General features: G+C 41.8%; 1 protein-coding gene across 1 annotated transcript in view; it reads left to right on the top strand.

Moving 5' to 3' along the window:
- Positions 1-1,489: 1,489 nt before the first annotated feature.
- The window catches only part of TPH2 (tryptophan hydroxylase 2), a 103,935-nt gene continuing 83,947 nt past the window's right edge, over positions 1,490-21,477 (top strand). The window contains exons 1-5 of the mRNA XM_043565047.1: positions 1,490-1,796; positions 4,338-4,490; positions 7,021-7,204; positions 7,315-7,415; positions 12,359-12,426. Coding sequence (XP_043420982.1) covers positions 1,692-1,796; positions 4,338-4,490; positions 7,021-7,204; positions 7,315-7,415; positions 12,359-12,426 — 611 coding nt within the window. The 5' untranslated portion in view covers positions 1,490-1,691. The remainder of the gene's footprint in view (positions 1,797-4,337; positions 4,491-7,020; positions 7,205-7,314; positions 7,416-12,358; positions 12,427-21,477) is intronic.

Consider the following 21,477-nt stretch of genomic DNA (forward strand, 5'->3'; position numbering starts at 1 on the left):
GCTGTATAATGTAATAGTTGAGAGCATGGATTTTGGAGGCAGACTGCCTGAATTTAAATCCTGCCTCAGCCATTCTTTAATTGTATGAACCTTTTGGCAAGTTACCTAAATTCTCTGTGCCTCAGTTTCTGCCTTTATAAAATGGAAATAATAGTTACTGCCTTGCTAGTGTTGTTGTGATGATCAAACATGTTTTTACCTAAAAAATTCTTGGAATAGAAATTGGAAAATGCTAAGCACTCACTAATATTAGCTATTGTTATTATCATTACTTCAATCAATGTATTTTATATTTTTAATAGTAAGAAGTAGCATTTTACTGAAATGTTTTAGGACAGTGTTGGAAAATCTTAAAATCCTATATTCTAAACCTCAATGAATGTATTTAAACTTCATCTTACTGGGGCTGCCTGGTTGGTTCAGTCCATAGAGCATATGACTCTTGCTCTCGGAGTTGTAAGTACATGTTGAGTGTAGAGATTATTTAAAAATAAAATCTTAAAAAAATACACTTCATCTTCCTATCAGTTTGTGAGAGCTGATTTTTGGAGGAAATCCATGCCAAATAATATTTCCAAAATTAAGTCAAATAATAATTATGTTCCATGAAGATTCCAGAAACAATTAATATCCAGTTAATACTAGTTCATCCATTTCTGTTTTGAAAATTTTTCATCTTGTTTTCTGTACAGAGAAGCAGCACCAGCCCCAGGTTTTGTTTAGTTTTGCAGTCAAATAAGCATATCTGGTGAAGAGTCTTCCAGCCTTTAGGAGATTGATAATATTTTCCTGTGACATGGTGATTATCACTTACTAAAGTTTGAATAGTAAGTAGTTCAATTGATCTATACATTTCAAATTGTTGGATTTGATCTAGTTACAAGTGGAGAGGAAAAATTCAGAAACCGTCAATAGCATCAAAGGAATGACTGATATATAGGCATTTATTTTCCTTTTCCTTCTCACAAAGTGGAGAAGATTCTAGGGTTAGTGTCTCAACCACATATGTGGCTAAATCAAAGCCTTACATATCCTTTACAATACAATTGCCTGAATATCACCACACAGCGGCATCGTAGGATTGGGAAGCAGTGCCTTTTATGAAAGCCATCACACACATACAGTTGTAACACATCAGATCAGAAAACACTTAACACAAAATAAAATGGCTTAAGGATTCAACAGTGCTGATCTTTCTAAAAAAATTTTTTTTTCCTTTTGGAAAGAAAGCCCAAAACCTTTGGGCATAGTCACCTAAAGTCTGAGGTTAGCTTGCCAGGAGCAGGTTTGAGAGATGAGAGCTAACCTCAGGGAACAGATGTTTTCTTTTACAAATAACATCCCCATTATGTATTGTTCTTCACCACCCACACCCAAACGACTGTTCGACCTATGAAACAAACCGCGACAGGAGCACAGATAACCCCAGCCTTCAGGTCTGTAATCTGATCGTGGCCATCGGCAGCCAGAAATGAGTTTCTTTCTAATCAGCTTTCCATCAGTCCCCAGTCACTCATATAAAGGAGCCTGGGGAGGGGACGATTCTCATTGCTCTTTCGTCAGCACCAGGGTTGTGGACAGAGCCTGGAGCAGCCGTCTATCTTACTCCCCTTCCGCTCTGTCTCCGCCAGCGCTGCTAACTGCCCCTCTGGTCCCCCCTGCTGCAGAGAAAGAAAATTACATCGGGATCCATGCAGCCGGCAATGATGATGTTTTCCAGTAAATACTGGGCAAGGAGAGGGTTTTCTCTGGATTCAGCAGTGCCTGAAGAGCATCAGATACTTGGCAGCTTAACAGTGAGTACTGAGTAGCTGGCACTCTAGAGGAGTGTTTTCTAGGGTAGCCATCGTTTTATCCTTGCCACAGGGACACCTGATATAGACCAAGCACACACGCCTCAACTTGTTCCTCTATCATCTGTATACCCTGCTTCCCTGCTGTTTGCCTTCAGTCTTTCTTCTCTCTCCATAAAGTGGGTATATTGATCTCTATGTTCTCAACTTCCTTTCCTCAAAGTTTATAAGTAGAAAGTAAAGAAGTTCCTGAACATCAGGAACAAGAGGTTGTAGGAACCAATGTCTTATATCTACAACTAAACAGAGTGTGTAGAATTTTGAAAGGCCATTTATTATGAGTAGGAACAGAGAGAAGAAATTAAATAGATTTCTGTGATTCCCGCAAGATTATTGTGTCTCCTATACCTCTAACCATCTACAAAGCTTGTTTTTTTTTTTAAACACAGAAGTAATGTTTTCTATTCTTGCCTATAGGTGCTGATTATTGGAATAAAAGAAAGTCTGGTTCCTTTCAAAAGTTTTCCTGCTTTCCTCATTACCCCATTTCCCCCCACCCCCCATTTTAATTGATGGAGTAATGAAAGCAATATACCACTTGCTTCAGTATTTAAGATAGTTTTTGTATTGAAATACTAACAGAATAAAAAAGGAAACATTTTGTGGGATTTTAGATCCTGATTTGAGGTAATAGTCATGCGATTTAATAAAAAAGACAATGAACAGAAAAATCTATTCAGATTCCTAGTGATTTGAAATATTAAATACTATTTCATTATTATAACCTCAGAGTTCATCAAACCAATTACAATTCAGTCTGTGTCATAGAAAGTTCTGTTCTAACGTTGTAGCTCCAAACATGTGCCAGAGGTTGTATTGTACAGTGCATTATTAGTGGTAAAAGTGTTGAAAAGTAATCGGGGTAAGTTTTATAGAACTTTTTAAATCAATTTGCAGAAAGGAGACCAAACATGTAAATAGATTTTTTAACATCTCAATATCATGAATATTTGAATGAGATATTACACTGAGGAATTTTGAAGTCATAATGAACTGCTAGAAGGAAAACAAAGAACTCAGAGTTAGGGTTAATGTATGACCCTTTTGTATAAAAAATTCTACTTAAATAGATAAGATCTGTGTGTTATGTGGTGAGGATAAGGCAGATGTTGCGTGAGAGTGCTGTGGCATTTGAGCCTTTAATGACTAAACATACTGTCAAATGCCAATGTCTGCATGAACTTTTTCTCTTTCAAGTCATATAATAAAATATTCATTTCCATGATATAAAAATCTGGTGAGTGAGGCAATGTGAAAATGTGAAACATATTAAAATAAAGCTGGTAGAGAAATCAGAGGAAGAGAGTGGCAAGTCCCTGTTCACTGGGTACATATCAAATGTACTTTTCTCAGTTACGTGAGAAACTCAGTTTCATGAGACTGGTCTGATTGTACCAACTTACTACTTGCCAGGGAGAAACATCTCTGCTCAAGTCTTCGTTTGCGTATAAAGAACACAAAAAAGTACAACCTAACTTCAATTTGTCTTTTATGTGAAAGTTCCCAGCTTTTTTATTCTGTATTTCTGACAAGGTAATCCATCCAAGTTTCTGAAATCTGCCATTTTTTGTCTTTAACCAATAGGGCTAATAGTCATCACTTAGTCCTGTATTACAATATCTTGAATGGCTAATGAAGTGTTAATCGTGTTCAGTTTCTCAGATTTTACTCTTTGCTTCTAATGATTAGCTAGTTTTCCTTCCTTCCTTCCTTCCTTCCTTCCTTCCTTCCTTCCTTCCCGTTCTCTCTTTGTCTCTTTCTTTTTCCCTTCCTCCCTCCCCTTCCCTTTTTTCTTTTATTTGTGGTGGATTGTAACAGCCACTTTTCAGATATTATCGCTAACACAGATGGCCTTAATTGAATATGCTCCTCTGTGTTGAACTTGTGCAGATATAGATTCACATTGACAATGTGGATCTAATTGCAGAAAGTAAGGTTATCAATTTCAGTGCGTGTCCTGACATATTTCAGAATGAAATGGGTAGTTTATTTTGAAGATTTAATTGAAACTAAAATTATTGTTGTGAAAAATGTTTCGTCTTAATTTTTGTTTTATTTACTAATTACTAGAGTTTCCATATTATGCAAGTAGGCTAACAGACCAAATTTCATGCTGTAAAATAAACCTAGAAAGAAAAGCAGGAATTATTTATATATGAGACTTTATGATGGTCAGATTTTTGTTACTATTAAATAAAGTGAATTTTTGTTACTATTAAATAAAGTGAATAAATAAAACAGTGGTGTATTAAATACACCACTGAGGGGTATCTTAGAGCACTTGGAAAATAGTGTCCCAGAATACATTGGATCAGTATGATCAAAAGTTATGAGTTCTGTGGTAGCTTCTCTTTGAGTGTATAGGATTGCTGAAGTGTCTGGCATATGAATGGAATATCTGACAAAAACTCTAGTTAGGGGAACTCTGGAATCCTAATCAATATTTGTGTATGTGTATGTGTGTGTATTTCTCCCTTCTTGAAGTTAAATAAAGCTAACTCTGGCAAAAATGATGATAAAAAAAGCAGCAAGGGGAACAGCAAAAGTGAAACTGGTCCCGAAAGTGGCAAGACGGCTGTTGTCTTCTCGTTGAAAAATGAAGTTGGAGGATTGGTAAAAGCATTGAAACTCTTTCAGGTAAATGTAAAACATCATTACATAACTTTAAAAGTGATCATGTGCCCCATTACACACCTGTCCTCTGCTGTGAAACATCACTGAATCCATTTCAAAGAAACCAAATTTCATGAAGCTTTACAAAGGAAGTGTGTCTGTCAAACAATGAAATGAGCAGATTTGCGTCAGCTATGTTTTATTAATTCTGAGTTAGCCTCTTAGAAATTCCTGACTATAGTCAGATAAGAAAGTCAGTAATTAAAAATGGGAGTCTCACACCTGAGAAAGCAAATGCAAGAGGAGCCAACAGGCTATCTTTAAATATCAAGAGCCTGCAGCCTTATTTGATTTGTTAACATTTGAGTTGTGTGCATGTTCTATGAGCACATTTATTGCCTAAAATGAGATACATAAGGAGAGGCATTTGGTAGTTTCCTATGCCTCATTGTTTCATGAATTTAAGGTCTTTTGGAAAGACGAGTCAATCTTCCCATATATAAGCTAGGGCTAGCTCTATTTTATAGAAATGTAGTAGCTTTTTTTCCAGGTCCAATTTGGTGGTTTGAACCCCCAAGAAAGAGCCTGGTTGAGGGGGAGGTTAGAAAAGCCCAGAAACACTGTTGCCCTCTTACCAGGGGAAACCTGATGGCTACCTTACTCTTCAGCAAGCATTGTCCCTTACAAATGCATCTGGTTTGGGGGCACTGGCTGCTGATTTGGGCTGCAAGATAGGGAGCCCAGCTCTGTATGGTGCCTAAGGGCCTGTCGGTGCAGTGGAAAGGTGATTGGAATTGCAGTCAGAGAATTCCGACTTGTGTTCTCCTGGTTTGGCTAATCACTAGCTGCTTCCTAGCGTCAAGTTCTTCATTTGTAAAGTAGCGGTAATCATTCCTACCAAACAAGGTTGTTGTGATACACTAATATGAGTGAAAGGGCTTTGTCAAAGTGTACAGATAGGACGCCTTTATTGTAAGGTCTCTTTGATGTCCATAGAGGGGGAATTAGCAGCCTCATTTGGCAAATATTTCCTTGTTCTCTCTTGACCTGGAAGAAAGGATCAGGCACCATTAACAGTGGTAATGGAAATCTGGGGAAATGTTTCGCACATAATTGTATCATCCAGGGCCGTTGCCATTCAGTGCCCAAAGGCAGGCCAGACTCCCTGGAGAAGGAGTTAGCAGCCCAGAGTTTTCACTAGGCCATCAGCTAGTCATGGGGTCAGAGCTAAACCATTTAACCCATCCAAACCCCAGTTCCCTTGTCTAAAAATACATACTCTGCTTCAACCAATGGACATTAAGAGCCCGAAGTGACACAGCATGTGTGTGAAGACTCTTGACCTTAATATTAGTCTTACCTTTATTATCAGCCGATTTAGAAAATGCGGTGTTATTGTAAGGGTTAATAAAAACAGAAATAGAGTATCTAGTTTCCTGGTCTCAGGACTACTTTCTTTATACAGGGGAGGATCTGTTTGATTCGATCTTACTCTGTACTGGAAACCACCTATCCTGCTCCCGTGCTGAAAATTCTGAGACCATCCAGGATTGTATGAGGAAATGTGAATTGATAATTGCAACATACCATCTGGTGTGATGGGGAGGTTTGGGCTTATTTAAGGGCAGGGTAGGGCGGAGAGGAGCACTTAGTCTTCAGTTAACTCAGGGGAAGGGTGGACTGCATCGCTGGGCAAATTTCAACCTGATAAATAAAGTACTAAATTGCTGCCCTCCCTTGAACACCTTATTGTAAGGAGAACTTTACCCCTGAAATCCGTCACAGGGTGAGGTTTGCAATGATGTATCCTTGCATGAACCTAGTCTGGAGGTTGCTGAAACAGAATAGTTGATAAATGGTCCCATTTAGGTGTGTTTTTTGGTGGTTGTTTTGTTTTTGTTTTTGTTTTTGCCTGTGGAGATACTTTCTTGGCCGCTTTTCTTCCTTTTCTTTTTCTACAATGTGGGTTGCACTTTGGCTTGTGTCTCCCAACTATCAGTCGTGTGCATACCGCCTGCCCAATGTCTGCTTCATCTGCCTGCCATTTGTACCATGTACTTATTTTTTCAAAGATTATTGTGTTTTAAACTTTAACTTGTGAGGAAAACTTATACTGTTATAAAATCAGGGATTCGAGATTAGTTATGGTGATTTTTTTTGAAACATATGAAAATAAAAATATAAATTTGGGGATCATATGATGATATAAACTAATTTCCCCCCTCCAAATAGTCATGTACACCCCCCAGCGGGATGTGGGCTGTTCAAGAAAACAATGATATCCATAATTATAATACATTTTATAGGGCCCTGTGTATGCTCTGTTATGCCCTCTTTTTTTTAAAAAAAATAAGACGGGAAAAACTATATACAGTGTTTATTTCCATTAACAGAGGTGGTGGTTGGAAACATTTCCATGTTTTAGTCAACCAAAGAGCAAGGAGACGGTCTTTTCCTCCTCTGTGGGCACTTAGCACCTGTTCTTAAGAGTTGAATAAGAACAGCCTGTGGGGTCCCTTTTATTGTGCCCTGAAGGTTGCTTACATTTCCACAGGAGAAACATGTCAACATGGTTCATATCGAGTCCAGGAAATCCCGGAGAAGAAGTTCAGAGGTTGAAATCTTCGTGGACTGTGAGTGTGGCAAAACGGAATTTAACGAGCTCATCCAGTTGCTGAAATTTCAAAGTACAATTGTAACGCTGAATCCGCCCGAGAACATTTGGACAGAGGAGGAAGGCAAGGCCAGCTTCTCCTTGTCGGGTGATTTAGCAATCTGAGAAATGTTGCAAAGAGGAAAATACAATCTGTGAGCTAATATTTTTGAACTCGCACTGTGTTTCCAACAGAGCTAGAGGATGTGCCCTGGTTCCCCCGGAAGATCTCTGAGTTAGACAAATGCTCTCACAGAGTTCTCATGTATGGTTCTGAGCTTGACGCCGATCACCCAGTAAGTGTCCAGTAAGATCCATTCCATGCAGGCTCTTCCAGCTCCACGCGTGTGCCAGCTAGTGTGCCATGTTGTGTGCTGTGACGCTTTATTGTAGAGCAATTTATTATGTATTCCCCATCACGGAGAGCAGACTTTCAAATGATAAAGCTTCCCTGTACATATGCGGTGGCTGGAAGCAGATTAGAAGGATGGCATTTCCACATAACATTTGTTCTTAAAAGGATTGGAGAGAGGAGGAGATTCAAAACCTTGGAGAATATTTCTGTAGTATTAGACAGCCTAAGATATACTTGCAGATGGTGACCCTTGGAAAAACGATGAACTGAAATTGATCACCCCTCTGAGAAATGAGGGAGGACTAGGCATTATGGGGCTCAGTGAGAGAATAAAATTCTCCTTGCTATTTTCCTTGACTGGAGGTAGTTAGGAGCAGAGTAATGTGGTGGGCTTCAGTCTCAATGGAAGGCCAGAGGGTTTTAGAATGAGGTTGTGATGGAAAACACATCTCTTCCCACATCTACTCTGAATCTATTTACCACTATCTCTCGTCTATTCCAATAAAAATGGCCACCTGTAAAGAAATATGATACGTAGGTAAGCATTTCCCATTATTTCCTACCTCCCCCTTTACATCAGTTTTTATTTAACACAAGAGACCTGGAACTTCTTTATGGTCAGAATGAAGTATAGTTAATAGTCTGGGAGAAGTAAGCAATGTACTCATTTGTTACAAGCACTTTTTTCCTGGTGCCCCTTGTCGAAAAATGGGCAGATAAAAGAGTGAAACCCAAGCAGATCAGTCATGTTTATGGAAGGGCTTTGCAGTCTGAGGGTAATGGTGTACAGTTATTCCTTTATTTTAAATGGAAGAAATCTAGAAATGTGACAGTGTGACTATACTCTATGCGGTGGTTTACCAAGTGTGGTTCCAGGATCGGCCCCATCAACATTACCTGGGGGTTTGTTATAACAAGCCCACGTCTAAGTTTGAGAACCACTGCTTTAGAGGAAACTATGACAACTTCAATAAACAAGGAAATTTTCAATCGAATTAGTCATTTCACGCAATATACCAATTCAAACCAATTCATAATATACCATTCAAGTAATGGTCAAACAGACCTAATTCAATTGCATTATTTTCAAGAAGCTGAATTTATCCAAAGATGTGGTGTGTTACATTTGCCAGTCTAAAATTTCAGAATAATTCACAGTAACTCATGAGTGACGCTCCCAAATGTTAGAAAAACACTCAAAAGTGCCTTTAATAATCATCCATTTGTTATCTTCCCCTTTCCCACTTCCAGAAGAGTCAGAATTAGCACAGACGCCTGATTTAAGAGTTTAGCAGTAATGGGACTTTCCGGATACCAGCTGTTAACTTGCAAGATGACCTTGGCCGAGTCCCTCTATTTTTGCACCTCAAATTCTTTATGTAAAAAGTGGAAATAAAATTCTTATTGACCTCCAAGGGGCGTTTGAAAAGCCTACTTAATAAAACAACTGGAAAGCATTTTGGCAAGAGTAAATGCTTAATCCCAGGGATGGAAATGCTGTGTCATTCAGATCAGTGCCTGGATAGTAAATGAATTTTTGCTAACCTCGTATTTCCAAATGTTCCCCTTAGTCTAGTTTTTAAATTACTTGACCTGGAGAAAGGGGGTCAGCTTTGTTAGTGGAGCAACCACAGGAACCACTGACCTTGCTTTGAAAAGAAAATTTATTCCGATACTCAGTGTGAATTTTTCTGTGTTTAATTCTGTTCTGTTATTCCTAATTATACCTACTTTATGATACCTTCTCTTATTTTCTGTTCAGCCAGTTGAAATAATTGCAAGTACTTAGCAATCTACTATCTCACTCGTCATTTTTTTTTAATCACATGTATTCCTTTTATAAGCACGCCAAATGTTCGTTATGCAAAATCTGGTATTGGTAAATTGGTGTTTTTCGTAGGTTATTATTTGATGAGCACGGAGAACGTTGTCTAAGGACTTTGGGTGCCTGGGAATAATCTCAGTTTCAAGACAGGGATTATCGTGTTAGGATGGCACTCTTGCTCTTGGTTGGCTTGGAAGGAGCTGGGATGGGAGAGTCAGGTTGCTGAGGCTACCTAGAAAGGGTTAAATATCTATCTAGGTCAGTGTCTCTCAAACTTTAATGGACAATCACCTGGAGGGTCTTTTCAAAGTGCAGATGGGAGTTCTGGGATTCTACGTGTCTGGTGAGGTCCCAGCTGAGGCTTTCACTGGGGGTCTGCTATACTTTCAGTAGCAAGGATCTGGACTGGGAGGGTCTCTCAAAGTGTGATTCATGGCCCACCCATAAAGTGCTTATTAAAAATGCAATTCCTTGGAGCTCAGCCCCCTGAATCAGAACTTTCAAGTGGCCCCTAGAATCTGCATTTGAGAAGATTTGCAGAAGATCCTGATGAGCTCTAGTGTTTTGAGAACGAATGTTCTAGCTCAACAGTTGTCAACCTTAGCTTTCCATTCAAATAATCTGTGGAGAATTAAAAAAACTACTGATGCCAGTCTCACCTCAGAGTGCTGAAATCAGAACCTCTGGGAATGCATCTAGGTTTGGAGTATTATTTATTTATTTTTCTTTTAAATGTTTATTTATTTTGAGAGAGAGACAGAGAGACAGAGAGACAGAGAATGCGTGCATGAGCAGGGGAGGGACAGAAGGAGAGAGGGAGACAGAGAATCCCAAGCAGGCTCCCGGCTGAGCATGAAGCCCAAGGTGGGGTTTGATCTCACCAACCATGAGATCATAACCTGAGGTGAAATCAAGAGTCAGATGCTTAACTGACAGAGCCACCGGGTGCCCTGGAGTATTATTTAAAGCTCCCCAGGGGATTCTAATATTTCACCAGCGTTGAACGATTTGGGAGAGCTGCTTGAGTGCCAACGCACACTTGGCTGAGCTCTTTAGGGTACTGGCTGGGTCTTTAGTTCTCCTTGATTTAAATGGAGAGAGGAAGGATGGGTATGCGACAGATATTCACTGGGGACTAGGGTTGCCAGCTTTAACAAATAAATATATAGGATGCCCAGTTAAATTTGAATTTCAGATAAATGAGGAATAATTTCCTGGTATGAGTATGCTCCAGATATTACAAGGGTGCCCTCTGTTTTATCTGGTAACTTATCCCTGCCTTCAGTCCAGAATAGATGGCCAAGGAATTCTTTGTCCCTGTAATCACTGGTGTAGCTGGGGTCTCTTTTATTTTGCTAGTCCACAGCTCCAGCCTAGAAGCTCTGGATCACCACTGGTGTTTGCGTAACCACTGCCATCCGAGGCTAATGAGGCACGATGAGTAAATCACTCTCTTGCATGCCTGGGAAAAGGTGCAGGTGTTTGCCAAGGAGAGGCAGTCGAGAATCTTTGGGAAGCCCAGCAGACAACGATGCTTGCAGGATGGTGTCTGGTTTGGCAGGAGCTGGGGAACAGGTGCTGTGCTTTTCACATGACTCTTTTCCCTTTGTCAGGCCTTCTTTCCTCTTGAGTAATAAAGGTGTTTGGAACTCGTCAGTTTTAGCATCCTGGGCTGCTTGGTATCACTAGGGAGTTGAAACTTATACTTTCTCGTCGAAAGCAGGAGACCCATTTTCAGGTCACAGGCCCACTTGTGAATGTGGTAGCTACGGTCACGTCATTTTGCGTGTGCACATTATAAGTTTTCATAAGCCTGCCTGTGAATACTGGTTTGAAAATTCCCAATTCATAGCAGAAGAAAGACAGCACCAGCTTCTCTGGTGCGGGTACTTCATTTCTGCAGCGTGTTTGGGTGATCTCAGATACTCTCTGTCTCCTGCCATTAGGAGTGCTCTTCTGAGAGAAAGGCTGTTGGCAGTGGAAGTTCTTTACCTCAGCCCAGCAGACAGTCCTGAAGGCCAGTTCTCCTCCAACCATACAAGAGAACAGAATGATTTTCTCTGAGCTTGAGGTTCCCCTGACCAGCCCACCTTTGCAAAAACATGCTAGCCACAGCAGGGGTAGTCTAGGCCTTTGTGGGCCTGTCCCAGCTCTCCCCTCAGAGCCAGGGATCCCAGCGGCCCATCTTGCCTGGCCTCCATTCTCAGAGTGGTCACTGCTTCCTGGCTACCTCTTAAGGTTGCAGGGGTTGCAGACGTAAGAAGTTAAATTGAAACAACTCCTTCTGGGTTTCCAGCGGTTTGAAGAAACAACCCCAGAAAGAATTGATTGAAAGTACCTGAAGGAAAGGAGAATGGAAAGTCTGTTGACAAGAGGAGAGATTCTTGAGTAAACCAGGAGGTTCCTCTCAGTAGTAGTCCGCCTGACAGAACAGTGGCAGACAGGATGTTTAATTTCCCAGGTGCATGATGATGAATAAAAGTCTCGCAGTTGCTAACGACTAAAGAGCATCACGGGAAGTCACCGTGGAATGGAACTAACTTGCTATGCTGTGCATGAATCCCTTATGATTGATTTTGCATTGTGTGGCTATCCTCCAAAAAAAAACCAGCAAAACCTCTTTAATTCATGCTAATTTGGGGATTCCGTGATTATTCTGAATGATAGGATTTTTAATAAATGTGCATTTATTGGTTATTTACACAAAATTACATTTAGGTTAACTTACTGAGTCACCGTGTTAGTGGGACCTGTTTTAATGAACAGGGTAAGATTGACTTGTGATTAACATCAATTACATGTAAATGATACTTGAACACCAAAGGGTGTCATTCACTTTAGCCTGAATTCCCGTGCATCCCAAATTAGTACAACCCAAATTTAATGAGGTTTTACTGTAAGCACAATTCGCTTCTGCCTGTGTCATCAAGATGGTCATCCAAGGATCGGATTTACATTTGAATTGAACACTCAGGAAACACCCCAGTGATTTTCTTTTAGGCCTTCTGCAGCTACTTTTTGGTACTTTGTTAAATAACTTAATCTCTTTTCTGTTTAAGGGATTTAAGGACAATGTCTATCGACAGAGAAGAAAGTATTTTGTGGATGTGGCCATGGGTTATAAATAGTAAGTACCTGTGTAACTCTTTTCTGTGACTTGTTGCTGGCGAATTAGGGAAAACACACACTGTGCTAAATAGACCTGTCTTGTCTTCACTTTACCTTTTGCAGAAGGCAGGCACGAGCCATTTTACTCACCAACTTTGTAGGGTTTCAATGCCAACACTGATGTTTGACATGCAGGTATAATTGTAAAATAATGAGTCCTGCAGGTCACAGGCCGAGTGCTACATTTTCACCGTTGTCTTTGCTGCTCTACCAAGACAAGGTGCCGTTTTTATATACTCTGTAGGGCCTAGAAAATGTGTTTAAAAATTTTTTTTTAATGTGTATTTTTGAGAGACAGAGACAGAGCGTGAATGGGAGGGGGCAGACAGAGAGGGAGACACAGAACTGGAAGCAGGCTCCAGGCTCTGAGCTGTCAGCACAGAGCCCCACGAGGGGCTTGAACCTACGAGCCGTGAGATCATGACCTGAGTTGAACTTGGACACTTAACTGACTGAGCCACCCGGGCACACCCGGAAAATGTGTTTTCATTTTACTTTTGATTTGACTTGTCAGTAATCTCCTTCAACGTTCAGTTTCCCCAGTGAAAGTAGAAGATTCAGCAGGATTGGTACAAGGGTTCATGTAAGCGGCGTTAATAAAAAATACATGTGTTTGCTTTACATGGAAAGGGAAATTCGCTATAAATTGGAGGGCTTATGGAAGACTTTCTTACCTAATCCCAGATCAGGGTGGGGATAAAGTTGGAGAACCTCAGGATTGGGGTTAGGACCATGCATAATGCACGGTGCTAAGTAGCAGTGACAGGATGTTTAGACCAGTAATGATGTCATGTGTTGACTGCAGGCCGTGTGTAGGAAAATGGAGTGGATGTTAGGATATTCTGCTCACATTAATAAAGCTCGTAGACCATCACAGTGCTGCCTTTCCTTTGTCTGGTGTGTGATCGACTACATGAACCTTGTCTTCAGAACAAAATGTAAATCCATACCCGATAGGAGAGATTCTTTCTTATTTTACTTGTGAGTAGTTGAGGAGCTTGACTGTCCTGTGTGGCAAATTTTCCTTGGTGAGAATTTCAGACATTTTGTGTGTTTTAGAGAGTATCAGTGTTTGCTTTATCCTTTTCCTCTTTTTTTTTTTTTTTTTCGTTAAGGAATATAACACACAGGGGCTTAAAGCAAAGTCAAACAAAGGACCCCACATCACACCCGTGATTGGATCAGTTGTTGGCTCATGTATAACTTCCTTTGTTGCTTTAGTGCTCTTCCCTTCCTCCTTCCAAGACCCAGACACCTTTTGTTCTTTCTCCACCATGTTTATGATCCTAAAAACCAGAACCTCTTGGCACATGCTTTTCCACATGTGTCTCCTCCATTTTTTAAAATGTTTATTTATTTATTTTGAGAGAGAGAGTGAGTGGGAGAGAGGGAAAGAGAGAGAATCCCAAGCAGCCTCCTCACTCAGTGCGGAGCTTGATGTGGGACTTAATCCCACCACCCTAGGATCATGACCTGAGCTGAAATCAAAAGTCAGAGGCTTAACTGACTGAGCCACCCAAATGCCTTTGTCTACTTCATTTTTATTTCCTTTGTTCCAAGCAGCTTTAAAAAATTTTTTTTTAAATTTATTTTATTTTTGAGAGAGAGAGGAAGAGAGAGAGAGAGAGTAAGGGAGGGACAGAGATAGAAGGGGAGAGAGAATCCTAAGCAGGCTTCACACTGTCAGTATAGATCCTGATGTGTGGTTCTATCTCATGAACCCTGAGAGAGATCCTGACCTGAACCCAAATCAAAAGTCAAGACACTTAACCAACTGAGACACCCAGGTCCCCCCGCCCCACCTCTCAAGCAGTTTCTTGACCGCCTTTAGCTTCATGTGACTTTCTACCCCCTCACAATGTCAGCATACATAAGGCTTGTCCTGGCCCAAGCCCGACCTCCTGCCCCATTTTTACCCTCAGCACCATCACTCACTAGCCCCATCTCCCATTGTTTCCCAGTCAAATTGCTAAGAGGGGACTCTGATGGGCTGAGCTCACTTTTTCACATTAGGGTCTGACGAGTGATTGTGAGACTTAAGATTTGCTCCTCTTGTTTCACAGATTGTCCCCAGGGGAACCATGTCATACATGGATCCTCAGAAGGGGGGGGTGGTGGGGGGGTGGGACAGGTCATTAGGGCATGAACTCCCCAGGACATGATAAAAGCTCAGTGCTTGGCAGAGCCTTTTTTAAAGGACAAAACAGATGGATAAATATGTATTTTATGCATAGATGATATATGTATTATATATGTGAAAATATATGTATGTACATATATGTATATATGTGTGTGTGTATATATATGTATATGTATATATAAAGGGTTTTATTAGCATAGTGATCAAGGATCTATCTCAAATGTTACTAATTTCTTCTTGGTAGATTCCAGAAACTGGACAAAGCAAGCTGATATTGTGGCGACACTAATAGAATTGGTATATATGAGTCAAACACTTTCAAAGAGCATTGATAATGGGGAGTGTTTGTGTTTTAAGGAAAATATATTGAGATGGAGAGAAGAGGCAAAGAACATGTAGTGAAAATGATGGAGGGTGAGGTTCTCAAAGCACTAACAAGAGTTTACATTTGCCACCTTCCCTTAGCTGAAGAGTAAAATTGAGTTGCCATGTCTATGGAAAACAAAAGTAAAAATTGGTGGTTGGAAATGGTGGACATTTTTTTTTTCCTGCAAAAAGCTTATTGTTTCCATTTGGTCCACTACTCAGGAGAAGGCTCCAAGGTGGTTAAAAAGCTGCCTAGTGCCTGCAGGGAGGGACTCAGGCAGAAGCCTTGGCACCAGGGGATGCCAGAAGGGCCTCTCAGAGAATGAAGTTTTGGAAGAGATACCTATGTGGCCCAGCCTGGGGGGCCGCCAGCCTGTGGAGTTAGCCAGGTGGTTGCCATCTTCTTGCTGAGTTTCACCTGCTCATCTAGGGAGTGGTTCTCTAGGAAGTCACAGAGCTGGGGGTCTGTGTTGGCAGAACCTGGGCATGAGATCCAGAGGGCCTGTTTCAGGTTCTTCTCCAGAACCATGGCGGCTTCCATGGCACCCAGGGTTTAACCCACTCACCCTGGGATGGCTTCTGTGTGTCCTGGAAGAGGGCCAGGCTGCTGTGTTGTTTTGCGTCTTCAAGAGGTGCTGGGCATCCTCATGCTTCTCCTTGGCCAACTTGGGGAAGAAGTGCTTCGTGCCTTTCAGAGCCACACGAGCGTGGTGGAAATAGAAGCCCAGAGAGAGGTAGGTGCAGGAGGCCAGCAGATGCATGCCGACCAGGCTGTTGATGGTGGCCTCCACCTTGGTGGAATAATTCTGACCAAATTGGGAGCTCAGCGTTGGTGGGCGATAAACAGGCTATGCTCAAAAGATGGTGTTGGCTGGTTCCAGAGGCAGAGGGTGGCTAAGATGATTCCAAAGGTTATGTATGAACGGAAAAGAGGTTGGAGGGTGGTGGGAGCCTGGATCTGTTCCATTCAAAAGCTGTCGCAACAGGACACAGACTTGCAAGACCTGCAGCTGGAAATGGTAGAGATTTTACACAGAGAAGGCTCTGGATGGAGCTGAAACATTCCAAGATCTGGCCCCTGTTTGCAGGGCTAGGGGGTGCTTAGTTTCAAGGGCCCTGATGTTCAAGAGGCTGAGGTTGGCAGGAAACCGCCAATTCATCATTATACAGGGAGAAACTACTCTCATATGACTCACAAAACTCCCTGTTGTCATGACCCCAGAGAGGCTAAATGCTAACCTGAATGTTATTTGGTGGATATAGAGTCAAACCAAACGATGTTTAAGAGAGTCTGGAATCCAGGGGCATTATAAGCCTCTCCCGGGACAGTGCTGAGTCCAGATTGACTACCTCTAACAACAAAGAGATTAAAAACAACAAAATGATTAGAACACTGGAGCCAGACAGTCTGGGGTTCAAGTCCTGACTCCACTGCTTCCTGGCTGGGTAATCAACCTCACCGTGCCTGTTTCATCATCTAGAAAGTGAGTCTCCAAATACGACCCATCTCCCAGGGTTGTAGTAAGGATTACCGAAGAGAAGGCATGTGTTGTGTTTAGCACAGGCCCTGGCACACGATTTGTGATCATGTGTTACTTATTATTATTATGTCTTCCCCCTTCCCTTTTGTCACGGTCTGTCTTCAGTTTCCGGTTGAACTATTATTGTTTAGCTCTTTAGCTATGTTAACACCATGCTGCCACCTTAACAAATACTGTAGCTCAAATGTCACAAGAAGTAATCCTTAGATGAAAACGACTTCAGTTCCCCATTTAAAGACTGTTGCCTATACCAAAGCTTTCTGGGCAGAGCGACATCCTTCTTTAGGGAAAGATTTCATAGAAAGCAATCATAGTCCCATTTGTGTGTGTGGGAAGCTGCCACAATACAGATACAGATCGTCAGTTGCCTTGGTGCTTCTTGTAAGTTGCCAGAGTGAGGAAGATGCCTATCAAGAGAGGTTAGATCTGGAAAGCACAAACCCAGGACCTGTGGAAAGTAGAGAGAAAAGAATCATTCCTTAATGCCTTTTATGTCATTGCTGCTGTGGCTTCTCTGAATATGAGTTTGAGGATAGCTAAGGGCTAGCTATTTGTGTGTGTGTGTGTGTGTGTGTGTGTGCGTGTGTGTGTGTGTTTATATATGTGTGTATGTGCGAGTGTGCACACAAGCCCATGGAGTGCTGGGGCTCAAGCTCGGGTTCTGGTGCATGTGGGTGTGGGGCACAGGTGCTAACGAATCCCAGGTGGGCCTGGCCCATTGTCTCCAGTTTGCCATGAAGTAAGTTAGGTTTCCTTTCAGTTTACAAAAAATAAAGATGCAATTTCTAATTAGGCATTTTTCTAGTGCTGATGGCTTTCTGAGAGCAAAGGAAAAAGATGTCAACACAATAATAACTTAAAATAAGCTCCTTAGAGTGGCTTCTGGCAGCATGCTACAATCTGATTTTCCAATCCGAAGCTTGGAACCTCCGGTCTGAGAAGCAGATTACTTAAAATTGACGTGGTCCTAAAAAATCCAGCATGAGATGTCCCAGCAAATTAGTCTGGTGATAAAATTAGGGGCCGTTCTGACAGGTGGAGAGCAATTCAATTCCCCTTAATAATTAGTTAAGGCTTTCTGGACCCTGAGCAGGCAAATATATGGTGAGAGATACAGACAGAGATGGAGTACCGATGGTTGGGGTTGTTGTAGGGATTGGCACGATGTAGTGTGAGGTGCTGAGGGTTTAGGGAGGGAAGAGAACTGAAATGCAGAATAATAGATATTGAAACCATGGCCAAGAAGCCCTCCAGGGGATTCGTGTTGAATACTGTATTTTCTGTGATAGTCTTGAAAGGATAAAGCAGGGGGAAAGAATCAACACAAGCAGAGAAAATGAAAAAATTCCAGTCTATGATGAAAAAACAGCAGGCTCAAAGTGTGCATTACCATGAACCCGAAAGAGGAGAGGGAGCAGGGAAGGTGTCGGCACGCTGAGAACCGTCGATGGGTGCCACTCAGGCGAGTCTCTGATTGACAGCGCTGCTGAGAAACATGATTGATTACCCAGAGGTCCACCACTGCCTGCAGACATGCCTGAGCCGTGTGGCCACGAGTGTCGGGGAGGCCTAATTGCCTCACCAATAATAGCAGAGGAAAACATTCATTAGTGCAAATACTTCTCCATAGAAGACCTGAGAATGAACGCCCTGGATTGAGAGGGCACTGTTTCTAAAATCCTGTGTGAGAGAATGCGAATCACCCCCCGTTCTCCCCAACCCAAATAAAAGAAATTCCTGGATAAACAGAAAAAGAAGTACCCCTCGATTAGATGGTGCGATGTGCGTGCAGACAGTTCAGAGAAAATGGAAGTGCGTGGGGGGCAGATGGCATGTGGAGGAAGAGAAAATTATGACTGTGATATGGTAGCTGTTAGGTTTGTCCGAAACTATCCAGCTTTCTGTCATTGGCACCTTCATATTTTAACCTTGGCATTAGCTTTGCTGCATTTCTGTAGCTTTCACAATTGCTAGGTTATTGGGGAAGAAGAATCAGCAATACATTTTTTTTTAATTGACTAGAAATAAACGCATTTTTCTTTGAGGGCTATTATAACGATTATTCCTCAACAGTATGCATGCATATTTAATTATATTTTTGGTGTGTGTGGGGGGGTGGGAGTTATGTCAATCCATCTTACTCTCTTGGAAAGAGGCCCTGAGCTCTGACTTTAATTATGCCACTCTTGTTTGCTTAAATTGATTTTGAATATTATTGTGATTGTGTTTTGTTATGGATGTACTTTCTTCTGGTTGAAATTAAGGGAGTACATGTACCTTCCGTCCTTCTCAAGGGGCTACGTCCTCTTTTATTTATTATTTATTTATTTTTAGTCCATGGAATCTGAAATGTAAATAGGTAAATGCAATGTCAGAGGGTAAGGTAAACAAGGGAGATTCAAAACGGTCAGAATTTGCTTCAAGTTGGAAAATTCCCTGACCTGCCAAGAAAACTCATTTGACTTCAGATGATGTCAGGGAAACACTTCAGTCCATCTCGCAGCCTTAGTTTTCTCCTCTGTGAGTTGGGGATAATAATATCTCTTCTGCCTTCCTCCTGGGAGTATTTTGAGGATTCAATGAAATCAATGGAACATTGCCATACTGTGTACTTTATTCTTATCTCTCTCAAAACAATAATCAAAGAGTCTACACCAAAAGCCTGGAGTTTACTCAGACTCCTGGCCCACTTAGAGGACCTTGGTTGCTTTCTCTGGTTTTTCTTTCAACGTGGGAGGCAGTGTGTGGTGTGCTTAAGAGTGCAGAAGCCTGGGGTGAATTCCGGCTTTAAACACTTGCCAGCTGAGTGACTCCTACAAATGATTTGTCTTTTATGCCTCAGTTTCCATATCTGGGATACGGGGGGTAACTCTACTACTGCTTTTTAGGATTGTTAAAAGGATTAAGTGAGCTAATATATTAACAGTACTTAGAACACGTATAGGAAATGCTACATAAGTAGCATTAGTTTGCTAATATTATTCTAATTTTTCTCACTTCAACTGGTCTCTCGTTTTTGTCTACCCGCATGTTCCAAATCTTTGTATTACCTTTTGGTTAATACCCTTCTCCATTCCCCTTGGCCAAGACTCTCTTTAGGCCCTGAAATTGTCTGATTTTTTTACACTGTATTGGTTATTTATTGCCATATAACAAATGACCACCAAATTGAGCAGCTTAAAACAACAATTTACTATCTCACAAAGTTTTTGAGGGCCAGGAATTAGAGGGGCTTAGCTGGGTGGTTGTGGATCAGGGCCTGTCATGAAGCTGGAGTCAAAGTATTGACCAGGGAAAGCTTAGGGCTAGAAGATCTATTTCCAATATGGTCATGCGCATGGCTGTTGGCTGGATGCCAAAGTTTCTTACAACATGTGTCCCTCCGCTAGGCTGCCAAGTGTCCTCAAGATAGGGCAGCTGGCTTCCCCCAAATCAAGTGGCCCAAAGGTAGAATCTACCATGCCTTTTATGATGTAGCCTCAGAAGGGACATACCATCACTCTTGATGTAGTCTCTTGTTTTCATTGCCCAACCCTGCCACCCTATGGGAGGGGACACATGAGATAGAGGCCAGGAGTCAGGCTTCACTGGAGGCGAAGGAGGTTGGCTGCCATATACCGAGGTTGTGTTCAATTTTATTTCTTCAAGACCCTCTCGAACAGCTCCGCCACACTGGGTCTAGTGTACTGTCTGTAGAAGTCCTCCTCATGAGAGCACGGGAGTGGCAGCACATGTGGAAGAATGGATAGACTTTGGAGCTAGAGGGAGCTGGGTTTGAACTCCTGCTCCACCAAATACACTCGGGGGCCATGAGCCCTGACCTAGTCTCTCTGCGTCTCGGTGCTCTTACCTTAAAACGGGCACGATATTTACCCACCTTGTTGGTTGGGGGGATTACCAGTGATTACAGGGCCCAGGTGCTGGCTGGTGTAAACTGGGGTTGCATCTATAGATGTGATTATTATTATCATGTGTTAAGTAGCTGGTGTTCCTCCATTCTGTGTAATCATTCGTTAAGCTCATTTAAGATGAATAAAAGACCTTAAGGAGTGCATAAATCAGGGAATTTCAGGCTCCATGGTGGGCTGGGTTAAAGGAGCTTTTCAAAAATATATGCGTGTATGTGTGTGTGTGTGTGTGTGTGTGTGTGCACTTTTCAGTTTCATGTAACTCCTGCATGCAGCTCGCTTCTTCAGTTGAAACATTGCCCTCGCCAAGGCCTTCCCGGGCCAGTGAGTCTCAGCTAAGATTAGAGGGTGCGGGTTGCATCTGGACTGTGTTGCCTCAATCCCTGAATGGCTGACGGTGGTAGGAGTGTTCACTGTAGATACCACTCAGTTGCCATATTCGGGTAGTTTTTGCTTCTTTCAGTAAAATTCCTGCCATGTGCTGGACACTGTGCTCAACACTTTGCTTATTTTTGCTCATTTAACCTCACAAAAAACCTTTGGGATAGGTGCCATTATTGTGCTCATTTTGAAGATGAGAAGACTGAGGTTCAGAGACCTTAAGAAATCTACTAAAGGTGACACAGCTGATCATGTTATCTGCATAAGCACCAGCCGTGGATGCTTTAACTTCCCTGAAATTGAGCAATCAGTTGAAGAGTAGGAAGAAAAAAGCGAATATTGTAGGCCTGGGTTTATTTCCCGGATGACCGGAATAGATTCTGAATAAGGTTGCTTACAGGACTCTCAAGTGTACTTCTCTCTCTTTTTTTTAAATTTTTTTTTATTTTTTTAATTTTTTTATTTTTAAATTTTTTTTTTCAGCGTTTATTTATTTTTGGGACAGAGAGAGACAGAGCATGAACGGGGGAGGGGCAGAGAGAGAGGGAGACACAGAATCGGAAACAGGCTCCAGGCTCTGAGCCATCAGCACAGAGCCCGACATGGGGCTCAAACTCACGAACCACGAGATCATGACCTGAGCCGAAGTCGGCCGCTTAACCGACTGAGCCACC

The sequence above is a fragment of the Prionailurus bengalensis genome, chromosome B4 (genome assembly GCF_016509475.1).
Source record: "Prionailurus bengalensis isolate Pbe53 chromosome B4, Fcat_Pben_1.1_paternal_pri, whole genome shotgun sequence".
In the NCBI taxonomy this organism is placed as follows: domain Eukaryota; kingdom Metazoa; phylum Chordata; class Mammalia; order Carnivora; family Felidae; genus Prionailurus; species Prionailurus bengalensis.